The sequence below is a fragment of the Diadema antillarum genome, unplaced genomic scaffold (assembly GCF_040938485.1).
Source record: "Diadema antillarum isolate AM-2024a unplaced genomic scaffold, OU_Dant_1.0 seq00000791_RagTag, whole genome shotgun sequence".
NCBI lineage: Eukaryota > Metazoa > Echinodermata > Echinoidea > Diadematoida > Diadematidae > Diadema > Diadema antillarum.
Window position 1 is genome coordinate 193,224 of NW_027271678.1, and position 23,769 is coordinate 216,992.

The 23,769-nt window shown below is 38.8% G+C and overlaps 1 protein-coding gene across 1 annotated transcript; it reads left to right on the forward strand.

The window, feature by feature from the left end:
- Positions 1-11,127: 11,127 nt before the first annotated feature.
- On the forward strand, positions 11,128-11,701 carry LOC139739254 (uncharacterized). Its single transcript, XM_071649869.1, has one exon. It carries the CDS (start codon positions 11,128-11,130, stop codon positions 11,695-11,697), a length of 570 nt encoding a protein of 189 aa, XP_071505970.1. The 3' UTR covers positions 11,698-11,701.
- Positions 11,702-23,769: the final 12,068 nt, after the last annotated feature.

Consider the following 23,769-nt stretch of genomic DNA (forward strand, 5'->3'; position numbering starts at 1 on the left):
CTCCTCTCCCCCACCCCCGGGCAACATGTTTATTGCGCACATGTAACAAAGGCTCGCGCACTAAGCAAGCATTCGTGCACTCAGTACGAGACGCCTATTGGCTAAAACAACCATGCATCAGTTTTTCATTCTGCGCGCGGAAAGGGATGGGGGAGAGGGGAGGGGGGAAGGGCTAAGACACCGCGTTAATGGCGCTGCCCATGCCAAAAATACACATAGCGCGTCACAGAATCGGTCTATATGAACCACAACAAAGAAATGGATGTGTTTTCACATCCACACCCCTCCCCAACCCCTCCACACACTAACACACCCCTGCGCAAGCACACTGACAGTGTGGGTGGTTGCAGAGTCTTAAGGTGCTATAAAGAGGAAGGTGAATGTTACCTCTGCCATCAAAGAGAGTGCAGTGTTTAACAATTGATGCCAAAAAAACTAGCACACTTCTCCTTTCTTCATGTTTTGTTGATTTTTGTAGACATGGTGATGGTAAGATAGAGACAGACATCTCATACTTCAGTTATTAGGCCCGTTCACACACAAGGGAAAAAGTGAGATTTAAAAATCGATTTTCTTATCGCGATCAAAATTTCAAAATTTTTTCTTGTGTGGACAGAATCGCGATCCAACTCGCACTATTAGTGCGATTTTTCAGAAATATCACAATTATTTTGCCAGGCGTCGTGTTTGTGAGCGCAATCGAGATTCAGAAATCGGTATTTTTAATCCCATCGTTCGTAGCGCGTGAACGTCAACATTATTGGGACCGCGGGGTCAGTCTTCAGTCATGCAAATTTCGCGATTGCGCAATTTGGCCACTGAGCATTCTTTCCTTGCTGTGAAGTGCGATTTTTCCCCGTGTATGAGCGGTCGAAAAAAAAAAAATCGAAATTTGGATCGCGATTGTAATTTCGATTTTCGTTGTGTGTGAACGGGCCTATTGTCAACAGATGATTTTAGATTGTATGTTTCATTTGTTTCAGTTTGCTGGATTTTTCTTTCACTCTGTGCAAAGACAGTGAGATTGTGTCTCATTCACTTAACCCTCTATCTGCTTTGAGTACCATTTCTCACACATAGCCCCATAGTGTTAGACACACCGCCCAAAGTCCCTGGCACAGAAAGGGTTAAAGTAGATGAGCTAGTTTAGAAGAGCTGCCAAGTCTCCAAGATTTTCTGCAAGAGGTTTCCTGAAATATTAAGACATCTTTTCATGTGTTGACAAAGTGACACAAAATGCTCCCCCAATTTGGGAAATATTTGCCCATTGAGATACCATGTAACACACATTTCCCTGATTGCTCTGTGGAAGCTTCCCAGATTTTGATGTTGGATTATTGATAGCCCTACTGTAGCTATCACAGAGTCAGAAATATTGTGTGTTGTATGTCGATGTCTCTCAACACCATCATTTTTTTTTTCAGGTTCTTTAGTTTGTCAGCAAAAATCAAGGTGTGATGTCTCTTGTGAATGCTATTTCTGAAACACGCACTATCATCAGGGATGTGGTTACCTTCTTGGTATCATTGTTTTTATGTGTGGAACAGTTTGCCACGATCAGCGGTAAACATCTATGGCAAGCCATATGATCAAAAATTTATATTCACTGTAATTAGCCATTTGCAAAATCAGATGTGTCTGTGCTCAGATGAAGAATGTCAAAAATTACATCATATATATAAAATAAAACTTATTATAAAGAGAGAAAGCAAAAAAAAACTTGCACTTCAAGTGCCCCTCAGTGGGAACACTACACCCACATGAAGTAGTTACCTGATCTTATGATGGAGTTGGCAATGTTGACACTGTGTAGGTTGTTTACAACAATATTTTTGTACACTTTGCCTCCAACATGAACTGGATGAAAAGAGTTGTTGTTTTATGTGTAACAAAATGATATGGTATTTTGTAAAGCAAGGATACATAAAGATAGTAAATATTTGTTACATAGAAGTCAATATTTTAGGATGAATTCATGCCACTGTATCAATATTTTGATGAACAGTATTTTGATACAAGATCTTTATGTATTAGTGCCTGTTTAATGTTTTTCAAACTTTACTTCTAACATCAAGCTATGTTTAGCTGCCAGAGCTTTGCAAAATTTCAGCCATTGTTTCTCATTACAGCCTTCAGGGGAATAAAATTCACTGTATATTGCCTGATAGTGGACCATATTGCATGATTTCGGTGCAAGCACACTATGGTTGAATGAGGGCAATATTTTTGGTGTTTTCCCCTGCAGAACAAGAGTGAACAATTAATCACTCTCCTTTCTCACAAGAGGCTTGAAACCAAGTACACTGGCATGGGGCCATGTGGGTGATTTCCTGCTGGCCCATGTGTGGCCTTTGATCAAGGCACTTGTGTGAATTTCTCCATGCTGAACACCAAATTTACTTTTCTAGTGATTAAGCTTCATAATACTTTGGGTGAGAATGATAAGGGCACTATTGAGGCATTGTGTTTGATGCACCATAACACCTTTCTCATTCTCAACCGACAAATAGCTTTCTTTACCACTGGCAACTACTGAATGTACATATGGCATGGTATATTGCTGAATTTGCCTTGATCAAAGACTAGTAACCCATGACATATGAAGAGGGGAAAGTGAGGGCAATATTCTGTGGATTGTGTCTTTCTTGTTTGCTCTTGTTGTTTGTTCAAATATTTTTTTTTTTTCACGATTCTTCTTTTTGTCACACAGTGAGCTGGTGGTTACGTCACACTCATAATTTGACGAGAAAGGTCATTTTATTTTCTCACCAGGAAGGTTACTGTTGACCACTTGATGTAGCGCCAGAAATAATGTATCACTTGCAGTAACATTTGGGTCATTTGTGTTTTAAGTGAACTTTTATGCACAAAGTGGACGTGGTTGGTGTTAGAATAGTTTTGTGTAAGCTATCTTACTATTGTCAGTTTTCTCTGAAAACCATAGAGCTGTATGGTGTGTGATTAATCGCAAACAGGGCAATTCACCAGGTTATGAATGCTGTGGTTGTCGAAATTGTGAGAGGTAACAAATGCTGTTGAGAGTCTTGTTTTGCATTTAATATCTTTTGAATATAGTGATGTCAGTAGTTAGTTGTGTGTGGGATCTATTGTCATTAGTCCCACATACAGTGAATTGTGTTGGATGTATGTGGGATCTATTGTCATTAGTCCCACATACAGTGAATTGTGTTGGATGTAAGTACAGCTGCCTGCTCATGCTGCAGTAGTCATTTAATTGTATCAATGTGCACCACAAATCCCAGCACTTCCTTGTTCATCATAACCACCAGGCAAGCTTTACCAGAAGACATCAACAGGAATGACTGCCAAGGCATGTATGTCCCCCGAAATATTTTGCAATTGCATCATGTCAGAATTTCATTGTGTAATGATCAAAGCACAAACCCTCTGAAGCTCTCGCCGTTGGATCTTCATATGTGACCGTGCATCACAAAACCAATGAAAAGTCGCACGCACTGATTTTTTGTGAGGACTGAAAACAGGTGAAATGGGTCAAACTAGCCAATCTTGAGTTTTTCATAATTTCTGAAATAGAAAGTCTTCTACATTGTGCTAAAGCATAAAACGAACAGAAAATTGTTTTTTAGCCATTTCTCTCAAACACTTTGTTTTTTGTAGAATAGTGTTATTATAGGTGTGTTTTATAGAGTCCCCTTTTCATTTCCTACAAACCTTGTACTTACTCTAATTCACTTTCAACTCACACCTAACTTGTGAAAGGATGATATACTGCTTTTCAAGTTGGCAGTTCTAATGGACAGAATGTACGTGTTAATAAACCATGATTAATTTCAGCTTAATGTGATAACCCCTTCATTGTTGTTGCTCTGATGGTTTACATCCTGTTTTTCTTTTTTTGCTCCATTCATAGCACAGCTAGCATGGCTTGGTAAAGATTAAGGGCCCGCATAGACCCTGTACTTCAGAACCTCTTTTCTCAGTTCACACTTTTCCAGATTATGTGCTTTCTTTCCAATATTAAGATTTAAGGTTTAAGGAGAGTCCATTTGAATTGAGTTATACATCATTTTAAAGCTTTAAGTCTGCTCTCTCAGAATATGGTCTTAACTAAAAATCCATGTCTGGCGACTTTTTGTAGGTGTGATGCAGGGTCACATATAGAAACACTTCCCTAGTTTATCAAGTGACCCTAGTTTGTACGGTAATCCAGCAGTAGATTGTTCCTTCAGTTGCATAATCAGGTCATTCTTCACTGAGTGCATGATTAAGTTTCTTTCTTTTTAAAGGGGGTGGCTAGTAACCGATCAGTGGGAATCGGTGGGAATGCTGAGGGATGATTGTTCCATTCCTTGTGGGATTCATTTAAGAGTACTTTATATATCTACTGTTGTGTGAAAATTATTTGCTTCAGAACGGTCTCATATTCAAGTAATGTGCAGATTAATGCCCCGTCACTGACCAGGGACGCTTACCTGGAAACATTAAACTGCACACTACTTTAATATGAGACCATTCTGAAGCAAATAATTTTCACACAAGAATAGATATATAATGTACTCTTAAATGAATCCCACAATCATCCCTCAGCATTCCCACTGATTCCCACTGATCAGTTACTAGCCATCCCCTTTAAGTGTCCTTTGTTTTATGATTTGTTTATTAATGTTTTTGCATTCAGGGATGTACTAGTAGGCTTGCATATTCTTCTGATTCACTTTTCTCTCTACTTTTGCTAATACAATGTATTTCTTCATTGTGTATCCAACCTCCAAAACAGCCACAGGTTCTCCTGTTGCTGTCAGTGTCGTGATAATTATAATGTGTACAATTTCTATAGCACCATTTTCCATTCTGATTAAATGCTCAAGGCGCTTTACACCAAAGCAAAAATACTGAAAATACATAAATACCATAAAAGAAGGAGATGAAGAAAGAAGACATGACCGTCTTCAAAACGCACTGTCAAACAAATAGGATTTTAGGTTACTCCTAAAAGACATTATGGAGCTTTAGTCTTTCAGGTCACGTGGAAGTGAATTCCAAAGTGTGGTCCAGTGTGAGTGAAAGCTCGTTCCCCCCAAGATTTCCTAGAAAGTGGAATATGTAAGAGACCAGAAGCTGAGGATCGAAGAGTTCGTGTAGGTTGGTATTGACGAAACAAACATACCTTGTAATCAGGAGCCATTCCCTCAATAACATGATAAACCAGAGGAAGTATCTTATACCTAATACTCTCTGGATGATATTAGTTAACAAAACAAATATTTTGAAGAATAGATGATGTATTGGGGGTTCCTGATTTAGCAGATCTTTATTGTTGTTTGTTTATTTGTTTGTTTGTTTGTTTGTTGTTGTTTTTTCAAGTACGCCTACAAGGCTCGTTTAGAATGCCCTTTTGCATTGTCAGTCATATTCATCTGTGCATTATAAGGACAATCTTGAGTCTATTACTTTGAACATTGAGTATTCTGTGGCATGGAGAGTTTAATTAATTTAATGCTAGGCTGAAATATTCAGGACTCTGCCAAACTCATTACACACAGATTTGCTTGATTTTGCACAAAAATGAGAAAGAAAGAAAGAAAGAAAGCTCATTGAAATTGGCCAAATCAAACACAAAAAATAAAAATGAAAACAATGAAACATGCCTAGACTTCCATCTTCATGGTAAAGTTCTGCTTTGAGGTTATGATGATAATTAATCAATTTCATCATGATTGTCAGTGATGATTTTTACATGAATTTTATCAAAACTTTCAAACTCATGCATTGTTACAATTTGGCTATCATGATTTATATTTGACAAAACCTGGCTCTTTGAAAAGCACAAAATCAATGCAACGTTAAGATCAGTGGGCTTTTTTCAAAGCCCCACTGTCCTCAGGGCCGGCGCAGTGTTTTCAAAAGTGGGGGTCCACTTCCGGGTTTCATGAGCTAACAAGCAAAAAACAAAACAAAACAAAACAAAGGGTCCTCAGCTCATCTCTCCCCGTCCACTTCCGGGTTTCTTCAGCTGACAAGCAAAAAAAAAAAAAAGTCCTCAGCTCATTCTCTCCCCTCCCATTTCCGGGTGTTATAAAAAAGAGGTCTTCAGAGAAAACACATAACCTTACCGCCGCCATACTTCAAGATCTCTATCTATTTCTATTTTAGTGCCACTTACGTACTTCCGGGTTGAAAAAAGTGTGGGGGCCCAAAGTGATGACACCTTATGTATTCCTTTGTATGGTGCACAAAAAGTGTGGGGGCCCGAGCCCCCACGGCCCCCATGGCTGCGCCGGCCCTGGTCCTAGGTTTGGTTTGGCACATGTTGAGCCTGTAATGGAAGAGTTGTTATCCCTTGTAGTGTAAAAGAATTAGATAACTGAAATAGACTGAGCTGAAAAGGCATGGAACTCTGAGATCCTTATTAAACCAATGTCACTTACAACATTCTTCAACATTATTTAAATATTTGTGTTTCTATAAGTGCTTGTAATTTCTCTCTGTAAGAGTTAGAAACTGTGTGTGACTGTGCTATCAGAGGTCAAAGGTCATTACCTTTCAAAACTTTATCTGAACTGTCTGAAAGAATATGTCATTGTATTCCCCTTTTTATAGAGTAAAACTGGTGACTGACATAGCAATCCCACTGCATGTTAAAAGTTGGCTGTTATAGGTAGAATGAAGTTAGTCATAATTTAGAATACCGGTATAGAAATAGAAATAGAAATTTCAGTGCAATTGGACGTGAAATAAGGATGTTATAGAATTTCTTAATTCATGTTGTTTTCCAATTTATGACACATGTCAAAACATGTCAACATATGCAAATTGTATAAAGCGATGATGTGTCCTAACTTCTTTAACTCTTGCAGTGCTGTTACATATAGATGCAACACAAAACTCAAATTTTCATCAGCTTTTGTTTGAGGTCCCCCATGCAAACCATTGTAACTGAGAAAATAACAGTGTCGTTCTGCATATAGTTAGGGAATAATATTAAAAACATTCTCCTCCTGTAGGAGGCTCTGGTGTGGTTGGCAGTTTGTTCTCCAATTTTGAAATATCTTTCAAGTTGCTGAGAAAAGATATGACATTCTTTTATTTTCTCAGATTGTCAGCAATTGAACAAACAAAACAGGAACCACATCAAAGATTTTCACTTTATGTGACATAATCCTTCAAAATACGTATATTTTCCCTCTCTATTTTGTATTGTGTGGTGAAAGAATTGACAATGTGCCTTGCTCTCTAGAATTGCACCCATGCTGCATTTCACGACAGTACACAAGTTCTATGTGTCTTGGTTTAGTGAGACTTCTATTGGTAATCAGGTACACGTAGTACAGCTGCACAGTCTATTTTCTATACAATGAATGTGTATATCATGAAGTATGTGATAGATGTCTTACACAGCTATTGTATGTTATATTTAGCTGTCTGTATTTCTTTTTCTGTCATCAATGTGCTTGTAGAGTACTACCTGTACTGTAGGAGAAGTTTACTGCTGCCTGTTGACTGTAATATACATGTAGTTATTGTAATATCAGGTACAACATAATTGTATGCTATTCCTTGTCTTGTTTTATGTATTTTATCTTATTCTATTTATTTATTCTTTTTTTTTGGGGGGGGGGGGGCGCTGGACAGATGTGTAGTGGCTCGGCGTGGTCGTTGCAGTTTACTGCTGACAGATTAAAAAAATACTGTCATATACTACACGTATTGTTGACCTGTTGTCTCCAGTCAGTGTAACAAGACTGATGACGATTTGTCAGAACGCAGATGGCGCTCGAATCGTCTTGCGGCAAAGTGTTTTCAATGCACACGAGAGCAATGTGTATAGGCATGTAGCGATCTCTGGCTAAGTTTTGAGCAAGTTTGGGCAAATAATATTGTATTTTCACGTCGCTTTCTAGTACTCTATGTGTGTTTATTGCTTTCCCCTTTGACTTTGTATCCGTTCGGAATATACTACCCTAAATATATCCATATATAGAGAGTTGATCTCCCTTGTTTTAAGGTGATGAACACGTTACCTTCTCATCCTTGCAGTACTACAGTGCACTCCCGTTATAACGAATACGGTCATAACGAAATTCCGGTTACAACAAAGTAAATATTCAGAGCCCAGCATTATATGCTCTGTATCTTTTATTGTTAATTTATTCGGTTATAACGGAATTTCGATATATATAGAAAGAAAACTGCCGGTCCAGAGGACTTCATTAGAACGGAGTCGACTGTACAGGGTTGAAAATCCAAGTACTAAGAATGAACTTTTCTCCTTACGGTACTCATTTCTTACGTCCTCAGAAAAGTGTATTTATTATCATGTATTCAATGAATCCTTTGTTGTCATAAAATCCACTTGTCCTGTACATGGACGTTTTAATAATGTTCCCAATTTCTGTATTGGCAATGTATCCGTGTATTATGCATCACTTCTCAATTATATTTATGCATTGTGGATTTCTTTATGAAGAAACATTACTGCATTCTTTAAAGGTTGTAGAGCATCAATTAAAGAAAACAAATGTGACAGAGTTGTTTCTTTATTCATAAAGGATGCGGCCTGTTGATAACATTAGCTTGAGTTTGTGGTCGGATGTCGGGAATTTTTTCTGTATTTTGAAAAATTGTCAGATGAAATGGAAAGAAGGAGCAGACATTTGCTGTTGCGAAACAGTATACATGTACTTACACTGGTTGTTTTAACCATATCTTTCACGCAGCAATCGAGGTGTTTTTGGCTCGGAAGCTGATGAAACTGATTGTCATTCCTGAGGTCCCTTGATAATCAAGGTACCTTCACCTCATTTCCTTTAGTCCTTGGAAGGGGACTTTGTTTCAATCCCATGCCGTGGGGAAGCTCGGCGCATGACTCTCTCAACGGCCATGTAAAACAAATTATAATTTAATTCTGCTTAATATTGAATGCCGAAAGTTTATAGAATACAAAGAAATGGAGACAAATGAAGTTTCCTGGCTCATTTCAGTCAAGTGTCAGTGTTCAAATTCAAGTCGAGCGTGATTATTATGTTTCTCCCTTTCAATGATCATTATTGTAATTCAAGTTCTGTTACTGTATATCCAATGAGTGCAGTGTTTCGTTATAATCGATTCCCCTTATCTTTCTCTGCTCCCTGAAATATCATAAACAATTGTAAACAATCGTTGATTTTGTGGTATTGTATTGGCCATTTACATCAGCATAAATTATTGTCAAAGCATGCGCCGTTGTTGTTTGTGTAGTTTGTGTTTATTGTATCATTTTTCGTTGCAATGGCGTTACACGCCGCTTAAAAAACCCAATGTCTATTTCTTGCTGCTTGTAAAATTGTTACATCGTTTTCAGGCGGTCGTTCATATTAGAAAAAGATAGAAGATGCTCATAGCTCATCCTTTTTTATCTCATTCGTTGCCTTGGAATGGTTACTAGATCCACAGATGACCGTGTTTATGAGGAAGAAATTCCATTATGACATCACAATACCTGCCTTATTGAGGGAGGCGTCGACAATAAAAGACTAGTATTGGACACACACAAAAAAAAAACTTCCCGCGTCATTTTACTGTAGCATGTGAATTGGATGTCATAACTCTTTTAATTGTCTGGTGTGGTATGTGTGTAAGTTTGTGGTGTGTTTGTGTGTGTGTGTGTGTGTTTGTGTAAGTGTGTGTGTGCGCGCGCGCGTGTGTGTATGTAGGCCCTACATATACAGCAGTACGTAGGTCCTACGTCACGTAGGCTTATTACGCGAACTCAACGTGCGGGGTTCCATCTAATGCACTGCCCAAGTATTCTTAAGTCAAAACTCTTGAACTTTCTTATGAGCAGAATTCCGAACGAGTTCGAAGGTATTCGGAGAAGAAAGAGCTAGAATTAAAAGGCAGAGCAGTGAAAATTTGCGCACAGTTAAATCGAAATCAAGGAAATTATGAAATTATGAAGCTTCGCTACATTTTTTATTGTTGACCAAGATCTGACGAGAATTAAATTTTCTCCATATGAAATAGAAAAATAATGATATTCTAGGTTGGAGTACTTCAAAATAACCATCAATGATATATATTGGCGTTTTGAGTTGATCACAATATTGCCTTTGAGCAACAATAGCAAACAAACAAACAAACAAACAAAACCAAGATTTTGTGGGAAAAAGCGCGACTTTACAATATCCCTAATTTTCATCCGATTTTGAAAAAAAGTATTATACACGGGTGAATGTGCTTACATAGGCCTAACTCTACTGTAATTCATACTATCTTATTTCAACAAGTCAGGGAGTCAACTTCAAGGACAGCCTAAAATGTATTTGTTTCACCCTGTGCGCGATGAATGACAACATTCTCCCTTTAAAAAAATGCCTTATATAACCACTTTCTTATCTTTTATTTATCTTTTTCCAAGTTGTACGTGATGAAGTGCCTTGATAATTTATTCAAGCTGTGCATGTATCATAACGCTATACATAGAAACCTATTTCAAGAACTTGTAGTACAACTATTATTACAATGAAATCCTAATGAATCATTATGCGCTTTTGAATGTTTCACACATAAACGGCGTTGAATAAATTGTATTTCATCATCAATGTTATCACTATTATCATAATGTCGTCCTGGTACAGAGATTCTGCGAGTCAAACAGTTGGTGATGACGTAATAATGTCCAGCTCAAATCACTTGGTGACGTCGTGATGTCTAATACAATGTAGTAGACCATTGATGACGCAACAAATGCGGGTATCGCGTTTACTTCAAAATACGCGCTGCGTGCGCGCGCGTAGCAACTCAGCAGTGCGATGTTTTTAGTAGCCATACCGCATGCATGCTATGCTAGCGTTACATGCATGCTCCTCCGTACCGCGTACCGTTTGTAGAACTAGCGCATATTACGCACGCACAACACAACAGTACTTTCATAAAATTAGTGCATAGTGGCCATGTATGCCAGCTAGCTGCGCTGCCCTCCCGCCCGTTGAGCTCAAGTAACCGCAAGTTACCGGACAACACCTGAGGAGTGCTGAAAAATACAAACAAAATTTAAGACTTCGGACGTGTGCATGCCTGTCTGCTAGACGTTATTGGCCTCTTTCTCTAATTACAAGTCGACACTGACGGACCATTAAGTAAACCAGGCATAACAATCTACTCATCATGGGATTGAACCCAAGCTTTCCCATCCCGGTTCCCAAGACGAATATCAGTTTCGAGGCAGCGGACATGTTCACCTCAAACGGCAAGGAAAAAAAGCGTCCGGTCTTCGACAAGACTGGGTTCGAGTCAGCAACGGAAAAGAACTTTCACAGATTTGTAGAACAACGTCGGAAAGCTAAACTTGCCAAGCAAAAGTTCGAGGACCTCGATGGTCTGATGAAGAAATTCAAAGCATACACCTTGGGCCAGATTGAAGACTTCAAAATGCAATTTATGACGTTTGACGTCAACCAAGACGGACTCATCGATTTTCCGGAGCTGGTAAACGCACTGGACGAGCTGGGGGATACATCAAGCATTGACGAACGTCTCGCTGCTTTTAGTCAAATTGACACCGATAATTCCGACAGTATCGATTTCGAGGAATTCATGCAGTTATTGACGACTGTGGCTTCGAAAGACGGTTCGCTGTCGCAGGCTATCGGTAACATGTGCAAGCGCGGTTCTCACTTTGCGAGCATCTACCGAACGATGCCGGTCCATCGCCAACTCGAACTCAAGCTCTTTTAACTTTCATCGGATCCTTTATTTTTATGTCCTCGGCCCGGCCCCGCTGTGCTTCACCGAGGGACCGGCTCATGTGTAGTTTGTGTCGGCTTGTGCGTTCTATTCTCCGTCCTTCTCAGAGTGCCTACTGGATATAAATACGAATGTCGTCATCGTAATCGTACATTAACAAGCTAAGACCCTATCATCCTAATGTATATAGAATTCTAGACCTTATCTAAAACTAAGGTAATCCTTATTTCCAGAAGCTGTACAGACTCCAGAGTGTAGGCTGAAAAATAGTACATCTAGATTCTATGATCTAACAATTTAGACCCTTGACTATGGTCAAGACTCGGCCTCTATTCTACACACATTGGTTAGGTCTACAAAACGTTAAGGTTTGCCTACATTGTGCGGTGCTTTGTAAATAAATTCTAGTTTTACAAGCAAATGAATTTGTATCGGACTGTGTGAGATCGGGAAAAGTAGATTCAAGACTTTATAACAAGTACCGGTAGACCAAGTCATTTGTCCAGAACAGAGCTTAAAGCGTAATTAGTAATATGTAGGCACCCTATCTGTTTTTTCCAATATATCTAGAATCTGTTAGATAAAATAAAAAGGGTCTTGACCTTGGATCAGTGACGCCTTGTAACTGAACTTATGCAATATTTTGTCCTTTCAAACGATATGTTTTTCCCGATGACTTCATGCAATGCTCGAGGGACACTCGAATATAGAGATTCATCATACATTCATCGAATTCCATGGCATAGGGCTAAGGATTCTCCGCTTTGAGTCTAATGGGTTGAGTCTACTCGACAGATCACATTATTACCGTTGCATTAACTTGAAAACTCGAATACAATGCATAGTCTCATAGAGCATTAGTGGTACATAATTTTGTGTAGGCCTACTATAGACATAGTACATTGGAGTGATCATTGAAATTATCTGTGGTGATGTTACAAACCCTTTCGCAAACAGTTGAAGTCAAGCCCAGTTTTAAACTATGGTTCGCCACTGTCTTCCCTGTTCAATTTTGCCTAATGTTTTCAGAATCCACTTTGAAATTGCTATCGAGATGTACAGGCAAATTCACTTGTCGCTATCTTTTTTTGTATAATCAATTGCTGCATGAAAAGTCTCCAAAATTTTAATTTCCTATAACAGAAAGTAAGAATATCATTGAACACATAGGCCTACACACAGCACACCGTAACTTTTAGTTGAACTCGAATCAGTTATCATTATCATCATTATTATTATTGGTGTTGTTTTGTGCAAGTATGTTTGTGAAATATCCCAAGCATGTAAATATGTGTGTGGTTAATACATAACGGCATTATCAGACTATGCGGAGTTATGTATTCGGGTGGATGTCACTTGGTTGTTGGTTTTGGTATTAATTGACATGTTTTTTGGTGTACTCTTCATAAATTTCTGCCAAAATATCTAAATTGAGCTAGTCATTTCGGTGACAGCCGTATGAATCTTGAATTGTAATTCCGCACGGTTCACTCACTTCAGCCAATGACCGCTCCTCTATGAGAACTCGTAAATGAAACAAAAAGTTACCATGAAATAACACATTTCAAACAAACTCAGAAACGAAGTGTCTACTGTACGAGCACGAGTGTCACTTTCCACAAAATCAATGTTTTCTTTTTTCAAAGCCATACAACAGCATAAGCCCTATATAAAAGACGGAACTAAACCAATAACGTCTGATAAGTGTTTTTCTCCTCTATTGAATTTGCGTTCATTTCAAATGCTAATACTTCATGTTAATTCATTGCTGATTTGCCAAACAAGATAACCAAAATGCTCCTTGTCCGGCTCAACTATAATTATGTTGACTATATACTAGAGAAGAAGTATCCCCTAAAAAGTTGATAAGACAAAAACACCTGTGAGACCTTTTTTCCACTTTGGTCTGGAGACAAAGTAGCCATAATTTTGTTTACAAATTAAACAAATTGAAAGTAAGGACTAACTTGTCTCTAGATCAAAGTGAAAAAAAAAAATCTATATCGATTCTAGTGCCAGGTTGAATTAGCGATGCATACAGTATACTTGGGACTTTGTCTACACTAGATGTAATAGTTGACTCAGCGGACTTAGCCCAAGTAAGACCTCTATTAAAGGACTCATGAAAAAAAAACCCAAAGAAATAAAGACAGGTATTTGGTTGGCATATTACTCCCATAGGAATGTATGATTTATTCGTTGTTATTTATTTGGTATACAGCATGTATGTATGTGTGTGTGTGTGTGGTGTGTGTGTTTGGCGCGCGTGCGTGTTACAGCTGTATGAATCAAAGATAGTAAGCGTCTTTGGTATGAATAGTGGAAGGAGTTTCACCGTCTACACGATGTACTGAAGAATAATCCTTCCTTGAGCTATACAATAACCCTATATTATGTCATGATCGATTGTACATGTTATGTAAAGCGCAGAGATTTTTGTTAATTTTATGTGCTTTATAAATGTGACTTGTTATTATTATTATTATTATCATTAATACCATTATTATTATTATTACTATTATCGTTATCATTATTGTCCCCGCCGAACGAGTTCGAGCAGGGGACTATGAAACGGGCTCCGTACGTGTGTGTGTCCGTGTGTCTGTCCGTCCGTCCGTCTGTCTGTCTGTGCGTCCGTGTGTGATCAAAATGTTCAATTTGCTACTTCTCTGTCATTTATGAGCCAATTTTAATTCTGTTTGCTTTATATGATAGCGCTACATGGGAGCTTTGAAACTTCTACACAGAATTTCAGTTGTGACCTTTGACCTTGACCTTTGACCTATATTGTACATTTTGCTTCAAAATGCTACTCCTTCGCCATTTCTAACCCGATTTCGATTCCGTTTGCTTTATGTGATGGCACTAGGTGAGGGCTTCAAAACTTCTACACAGAATTTTGACCTTTGACTTCTTTGACCTTTGACCTTGATTTTTGACCTATATTGTACATTGGCTACAAAATGCTACTCCTTCGCCATTTCTAACCCGATTTCGATTCCGTTTGCTTTATGTGATGGCACTAGGTGAGGGCTTCAAAACTTCTACACAGAATTTTGACCTTTGACTTCTTTGACCTTTGACCTTGATTTTTGACCTATATTGTACATTGGCTACAAAATGCTACTCCTTCGCCATTTCTAACCCGATTTCGATTCCGTTTGCTTTATGTGATGGCACTAGGTGAGGGCTTCAAAACTTCTACACAGAATTTTGACCTTTGACTTCTTTGACCTTTGACCTTGATTTTTGACCTATATTGTACATTGGCTACAAAATGCTACTCCTTCGCCATTTCTAACCCGATTTCGATTCCATTTGCTTTATGTGATGGCACTAGGTGAGGGCTTCAAAACTTCTACACAGAATTTTGACCTTTGACTTCTTTGATCTTTGACCTTGATTTTTGACCTATATTGTACATTGGCTACAAAATGCTACTCCTTCGCCATTTCTAACCCGATTTCGATTCCGTTTGCTTTATGTGATGGCACTAGGTGAGGGCTTCAAAACTTCTACACAGAATTTTGACCTTTGACTTCTTTGACCTTTGACCTTGATTTTTGACCTATATTGTACATTGGCTACAAAATGCTACTCCGCCATTTCTAACCCGATTTCGATTCCATTTGCTTTATGTGATGGCACTTGGTGAGGGCTTCAAAAGTTCTACACAGAATTTTGACCTTTGACTTCTTTGACCTTTGACCTTGATTTTTGACCTATATTGTACATTGGCTACAAAATGCTACTCCTTCGCCATTTCTAACCCGATTTCGATTCCGTTTGCTTTATGTGATGGCACTAGGTGAGGGCTTCAAAACTTCTACACAGAATTTTGACCTTTGACTTCTTTGACCTTTGACCTTGATTTTTGACCTATATTGTACATTGGCTACAAAATGCTACTCCTTCGCCATTTCTAACCCGATTTCGATTCCGTTTGCTTTATGTGATGGCACTAGGTTTTCAAAACTTCTACACAGAATTATGACCTTTGACTTCTTTGACCTTTGACCTTGATTTTTGACCTATATTGTACATTGGCTACAAAATGCTACTCCTTCACCATTTCTAACCCGATTTCGATTCCGTTTGCTTTTTGTGATGGCACTAGGTGAGGGCTTCAAAACTTCTACACAGAATTTTGACCTTTGACTTCTTTGACCTTTGACCTTGATTTTTTACCGATATTGTACATTTTGCTACTAAATGCTACTTCCGGCGGGGACATATTTTACGCACCGCGTAATTTCTACTTTTCCTTGTTACTGTTATTATTATTATTATTATTGTCCCCGCCGAACGAGTTCGAGCAGGGGACTATGAAATGGGCTCCGTACGTGTGTGTGTCCGCGTGTCCGTCCGTCCGTCCGTGCGTCCGTGTGTGCGTCCGTGTGTGATCAAAATCTTCAATTTGCTACTTCTCTGTCATTTATGAGCCAATTTTGATTCTGTTTGCTTTATATGATAGCACTACATGAGAGCTTTGAAACTTCTACACAGAATTTCAGTTGTGACCTTTGACCTTGACCTTTGACCTATATTTTACATTTTGCTACAAAATGCTACTCCTTCGCCATTTCTAACCCGATTTCGATTCTGTTTGTTTTATGTGATGGCACTAGGTGAGGGCTTCAAAACTTCTACACAGAATTTTGACCTTTGACTTCTTTGACCTTTGACCTTGATTTTTTACCTATATTGTACATTTTGCTACAAAATGCTACTCCTTCGCCATTTCTAGCCCGATTTCGATTCTGTTTGCTTTATGTGATGGCACTAGGTGAGGGCTTCAAAACTTCTACACAGAATTTTGACCTTTGACTTCTTTGACCTTTGACCTTGATTTTTGACCTACATGTATATTGTACATTGGCTACAATATGCTACTCCTTTGCCATTTCTAACCCAATTTCGATTCCGTTTGCTTTATGTGATGGCACTAGGTGACGGCTTCAACACTTCTACACAGAATTTTGACCTTTGACCTTTGACCTTCATTTTTTACCTATATTGTACTTTGGTTACAAAATGCTACTCCTTCGCCATTTCTAACCCGATTTCGATTCCGTTTGCTTTATGTGATGGCACTAGGTGAGGGCTTCAAAACTTCTACACAGAATTTTGACCTTTGACTTCTTTGACCTTTGACCTTGATTTTTACCTATATTGTACATTGGCTACAAAATGCTACTCCTTGCCATTTCTAACCCGATTTTGATTCTCTTTGCTTTATGTGATGGCACTAGGTGAGGGCTTCAAAACTTCTTCACAGAATTTTGACCTTTGACTTCTTTGACCTTTGACCTTGATTGTTGACCTGTATTGCACATTTTGCTACAAAATGCTACTTCCGGCGGGGACATATATTACGCACCGCGTAATTTCTACTTTTCCTTGTTATTATTATCATTACTCGATCTTGACTCATGTCAAGAAGGCAATGCTCGACTTAATTGTGTGTCATCTTTATTGACCCGTGTTCTATAGTACATGTATTAGATTTTAGTATTGTCCTGTCATTATTATGCACAAACAGGGATACTTTATTTTTAAAACTTATTCAGATATTTGACAGGAAACATGGCCAAACAGGAGATTGAGGGTTTACTCAAAAAGGCGATAAGGCGACTTTTAAAAAATCGCCAAGGCGCCTTGTTTACACGAGAAGGCGAAAAGGCGACTTGTACAAAGTCATGCACGAAGGCGCTATGACGACAAGGCGTGAAGGCGCCTGTCATGGTTTCGACCAAAAAAGGTCAAAAGGTGACTTTTACAAATCGGGGGCTTGACAAATTTCATTTCATTGGTAAATCACGTTAGTCTTACGCAAGCGTTCTAAATATTCAAGCTGTCATCAAATATAATAATAGCAAAACTATACGTAAAGTTTATATAAATCATTGCAAGCGAGCCCAAGATGTTTGCAATTTGTAAAATATGGAATTCTTACACACATTTTTGTTTTCAAATATCATGTCATCTGTCCCATCATTGTTTTTAATACTAGTGGCTTAGGTTTTGTAAGTGACAATCTATATCGATAAACATAAAACTATATAAAACGTGGAAAGCAGTGCGAGTGATAGAATAAAATAGAATAGAATAAGGAGATACTTTTTATTACGGGGGGGGGGGGCAAATTCTTTACAACAAAATGGGACACTGACAGTGCAAGCGAGATCGCAAAGCGCCCGAGAGACAAATTTTATATTTTCAGAGTTACTACTATTGAGCGATTTGGTGCACATATTGGGTGAAATATTTGAGAATTTCTGAGGGCCATTTCCACCCTCCACCCCCGCCCCCTCCCTGCGTACGGCCATGGACCTATATAGCTGGCATTTTATTCTATCGTTGTTGTTTTTTTTTTGCATGTTTCATTTTTAAAGTTTCACCTCAATTATTAGGGGTGACATTACAGGCTAGGCTAGGCCTTTAAATCGTATACTTTATAAAGTATGATGAAATGATAAAACCAGTGAGGTTAAACCGGTACATTTGCACTTTTCGCTTTGCTTACTCTCTAAAAAAAATCGAGTGAAAATTTTCACTCTAAAAAGAGTGAATACAAAAAAAGAGTGAATTTCGAGTGAAATTGGAGTGAATTTTGAGTGAAAATGCTCATTTTCATTCATTTTGGAGTGACGTCAGGGATCACTCCACAATCTTCGAGTGATCCCTGACGTCACTCCAAAATGAGTGAAAATAGGCATTTTCACTCAAAATTCACTCCAATTTCACTCGAAATTCACTCTTTTTTGTATTCACTCTTTTTAGAGTGAAAATTTTCACTCGATTTTTTTAGAGAGTATGTGAGTTTTTTGTGGGTTTTTTTTGTGTGTGTGTCCAGATATCATGATACAGTAGTGATTATACCACGTATTTATTATTATTATTATTATTTTTTTTATTTTTATTATTATTATTATTACCTATTCGGCTTTCAAACACAAATATACTGGTTATTACATTTTTCGAAATCAGAACATACGCTGGAGTGGTAAGGGTGCACCAGGTTGTAGGCAGCCCGGGTCTGGAAAGAGCCAACTAAAACATGTTCTTGGTTTTATTTTATTTTGCTTTATTATAGTCACCATTTTTATTCTCCTACCCTTACAACAATATTTTTGTGTTCATATTTTACATCCATAGCCGACCTGATAGGCGCCAGACGACGCTTCCCAATAGCACTTAGCATGAGTGCGACATGAAATTGATTAGAAGTTTCTCTGTGTAATGCCCCGAGTACGTGCAACTTTGTTGGTAAAGTACACGAACGTGTTTGCCATGTTCTTTTTCATATTTTTGTCAAGATCCTTGAAACTGGTAGAGTAGAATACCGATCTTAAGTTCATAGGATTCATCATTAATTTCTTAAGATCGAGACTGTAATTTTGCGGGTATATATCTTAATTAAGAGAGTAACGTTATAAGTTCACCATCAGTATTACCTTTTCTGTGGCCACGGCTCAGTTTGCTAAAAACACACTTTTCATATGCGATATACGCCGTTCTCATGGCGTCTGCTCAGATATAACTAGACCACCATGTGTTTCCGTTCGCGTCCCAATATCCTAAAGCCCCCGTTCCACTATCACGATTTGAACCCCGATCTGTCCCGATCTAGCAGATCGGGAGAGAGCGGCAAAAGCGTATGGGGATCGGAAGCATCGTAGCAGCAGTGTGTTGAGGTCGGGGTTGGAGCGGGCATTTTTTCAGATCGGGAAGAAATTTTGAACCGGTTCAAAATTTCTTCCCGATCTCCCCGATCAAAATTGACATATTTTTAATCGTACGGCAAGCGGGGAGAGCGTAGTGACAGCGTAAACGCAGCGGGGAGAGCGTAGTGACGGCGTAAACACAGCGGGATGAGCGTAACAAGGTCTTTCTGAGCGTAGTAACATCGTCACAAGAACGGGAAGTAATTTTAACTGTAATTTTCGAAGAAGAAGAGATGAAGAAAAAGAAGAGAAGAAAGCAGCGAAGCAGCTGCCCAAAAGGCGAAGAAAGAGAGGCTGCACGTGATGCTGAAAGAGGAGGAAGAAAACATAGCAGAATTTTGAAGAATATGAAATCATTTACAACTGGAGGAAGACGGACTATAAAAGCAAGGACATCAAGAAAAAGCCTTGGAAAAATCAGCAGGTCTTTGTTTATTCAATGCATTGCTGCAAAAGAACCGTGAGTTGAGGAGCCTCTTCGAGGTCCACAGTATATTTCTTCGGTTCTGCATGCTAATAAGTTGACTGACTGCAGACCGACAGTCGAATCGGGGTACATATCGGGGCACATCGGGCACTTTTCAGCTCTCTGAACGGGGCAACAGCGTGATAAGATCGTATAGATCGTTCAGAGCGCAGATACAGCGTGCATCGATCGGATAACATCGGCAACATCGCACTGACAGCGTAGCTACATCGTTCTAAAGCGTACCGGCAGCAGCAGAGATCGTAATGTCTCATTCCCGATCATCGTATCAGTAAGAGCGTAGCAAGCACTTGGTAGTCGTAACTGCAGCGTACTTAGAGCGTTCTAACATCGTACTGTGTCCAGATCGGCACAGGTTTTACCCAATCCTTCCCGACCTGAGAAAATTGTCAAATCGTAGCGAGCATAGTGGAACGGGGGCTTAGTAAGTTGGCCATGAACTTGGGCGCGATCTTCCCTACGGCGCGATCTACACGCGAAGAGCATTCATACGTCATTGAAAAAACTGCCTGTGTCATTCCCACTAGGCAGGAGGGATGATGCGTGTACACACGTGCTAATATATGCACTTAGTTGACTCAATACAGCACTAGTTTACGTGAATTTTATGAAAAGAAGTAATAAACTGTGCAGGAATTATGAAAAAAATATTGTTTCTGTGTATTTCATTCATAAATCCTCTTCATTTCAAGCCATCTATAATCGCATCTTACCCACGTGCGAATCGACGTGTCCATAATGTCCTCGAGCCCCCGAGATAGCTCTGGAACATTCCATTCAATGATGGGGGTTTTATCTTGCAACGTTATCTAATAACTCTCATGTAAGCAAGTTCTTGCTATGGCTAATCTATTTAGTAATGTATCATAATATATCTATGCTGAGATAACCTAATTCAAATTTGCAGAGACATAGAAAAAGATTTGTTTTACAATCGTGATACGTTCAACTACTCATTTACCCTGTGCTGAAATCCGCATGTCTGCTCCGCACATGTTATCACTATCGCTCAAACTTCGATCGCGATGGTTTGTGTGGGTGTGACGTATGTGTGTGTGGAGAAGCATGGGGCTGAAAAAACATGAAGCTCCATGTGGTGTGGTAAAAAACAAATCGGACGTTCGAAGTCGTACATTCAAGAGCTAAAACAGACAAATAGCGAATTCAAAGTCCACTGAACAGGTCTTGACACTGTAATGTATGTTCCAAAATCATGTCTGGCTTAAAACGATACAGACATCGCAGACCTAGCTAACCAGCTCTAAACCATAGTTGTAACTACGCTACGTTTGACACTAGTTGTACACAAAAATGAGACGGAGGTGGAAAACTAGTAATGAATACACGAAGATCATCAACGATGGCATTCTACCGTAGAGAAAATACACAGAACATCTTGCACCGCAAAAAAAAAAAAAAAATCGAAGTAAAAAACTACGATGAGGAAAACTAGGGTGAAAACACGATGCTTGGAAGACGAACGATGAAGACACTTTACGGTAAAAATGCTTACACGGAAACAAACGAGTGGGTAGCGCACAAACTACGATGTTCTCGCACACACGTTGATAAGCTATCAGTCAGTCCGCAGCGCGAGCGAAAACGCACGTATTTATTCAAGTTGTATGCACGGCTGAGCGGTGCTTGCATATGTAATGAGCAGATACATGGTCATGAATAAATCCGTGTAGAACGAGTATTTTTCGTCAGTTTTCGACACTTTTAGTATCGCCTGAAAGAGAAAGCATTAGCAAATATGCTCATGATCAAAATAAAACGGAAAAGAAGAATATAGAATATCAAAATCTCTCTCGAAGTTCGGTATTGTATTCAAAAATATTCCTTCACGTTTGACGCCAAAAAACTAATCTGAAATCTTTCATGCCCCTCTAAAATATGGTGAAGACTATGTCCGCTAAAGTATATAGTATCACAATAAGGGCACGTTTTCTCATCTTCATTTCAATACGGGTCAGGAACTAGCAAAATTCAGAGACATGTCTAGCGTCGAGTTTAAAAAGTTTATCCTCGCGTTCGCACCGGAATTCCGGGTCTGTAATTGGTCGAAATCTGTCGCAAGACGCGGCGTGTCGCAGTGCGTAGTATCCATTGGCTGCTGACTCAATGCTGACTCAAAAACTATGTATCAGATAAAAGTGTCATTGATATGAGTAATAGCTGAATAGTGTACAATTGAGTTGGAGGTAATTTGAAAATGAAAGCCAACATTAGTTTCATGAAATCCATGATTTTTTTAAATGTTAGGTTACAGATTGTGATCGAATTTTCACTCTCTATACAAAACTTGAACTTTACACAGGAACCAATGATGTGTATGTGAGTGTACACCTACAATGACCCTGAACAATGGACCTGGCTACCACCTGTCCCGAGCTCTGCTGCAAGGCACATGAATGCTTTATCAATTATTCATGTGGATTTCCCTGAGCACTGCTAGTCTGAATTCTTGACACAGGGTGAATAATGCATGCACATGAAAGAAGTAAGCACATGTTTCTATGTGCTTGCACACACCACATTTCAGAATGAACAAAGACTAGCTGCGATAGTGGAATTCCCCATGAAGCATTCCAATCCTGATCATTGTCCACGACCATTGTCTGGGTATCAACAACACACTCCACGCGTGTTCATTCACTACCCCACTTCCGGTATAAGGAAACATAATTTGCCTTGTTTTCAACAGGAAAATTCACAACCTTAAAAATGGTGCCCTCTTCGTTTTTTAATTGATCATAATTATTCGCTCAAGTTTCACGATTGTGAAATCGAAGAAATTACGGAGATCTATTTTCAATACCAGTCAGGAACTAGCAAAACATCAAACTGTGATCTAAAAGCTTCTTGAACACTGGCAAAATAATCGTTTGCTTTGATGCTAAAATGGACTATATATATTGAGATAAAAAATAGGGAAATTAGGTATCAAATTAATGAGCATAATCAGCTCTTTAACTTACCCAACCATCCTGGGTTAAACAATGCACTGCGAAAGCTATGAAAGCTGTTGTTGCGACCTCTGCAAGAACTCTCGCAAAGTATCGCGAAATCTCGTCAGTCTCAAGGGCACAAACTGCGCAAACGTGATTCTGAATAAAATTGTCGTTCGTGCCTCATTATCGCACGCGCTGCGGACTGACTGGCTACATCGTGTTCAATCAAAAAACTCAACAAACACTAGGACAAAAACTCACCTCTAAATTGTTGAATATGCAAAATATAGGGCGGAGCTTGCTCGGATCAACAAGGCGGCCAATCAGCGTCCTTCTTATATCCCTTACTCGGCAGAGACTGACAGAATGCCATTCCGTACACGAATTCCTTTCTGTGTAACACGAAATCTGTTTCGAATGGTACGAAATCCATTTGATGGTACGAAATGCATTCCATGTGCAACGAAATCCATTTCGTGTGCAACTCAATCCATTTCGTATGGTACCTTACAGGGAAATGACTTTTGTTGTTCAATTCCGTACACAAAAGGGAGTGTATAGTTCAGTTCTGTTAGACCCTCTACACGAAATGCAGTTTGTAGAACCATTCCGTGCACGAAATTGTTTTGTAGTTCAATTCCGTACACGAAATGAATTTTTTTGGAACAAAATAAGATTCTGTTACAAAATTATATTTGCCATGTCATTCTGTCACAAAATGAAAAAGCACAAGTCTTTTTTTTTAACAAAATGAGATTTTGTTTACAAAATAAAATTTGTTGTTTCATTTTGTAACAAAATGGATAACTGTCTTCCTAATTTTGTAATTAAACCAGATTTCGTTACAAAATGAAATTGTTTTGTTACGAAATTGTCTGTACAATTTCATTTTGTA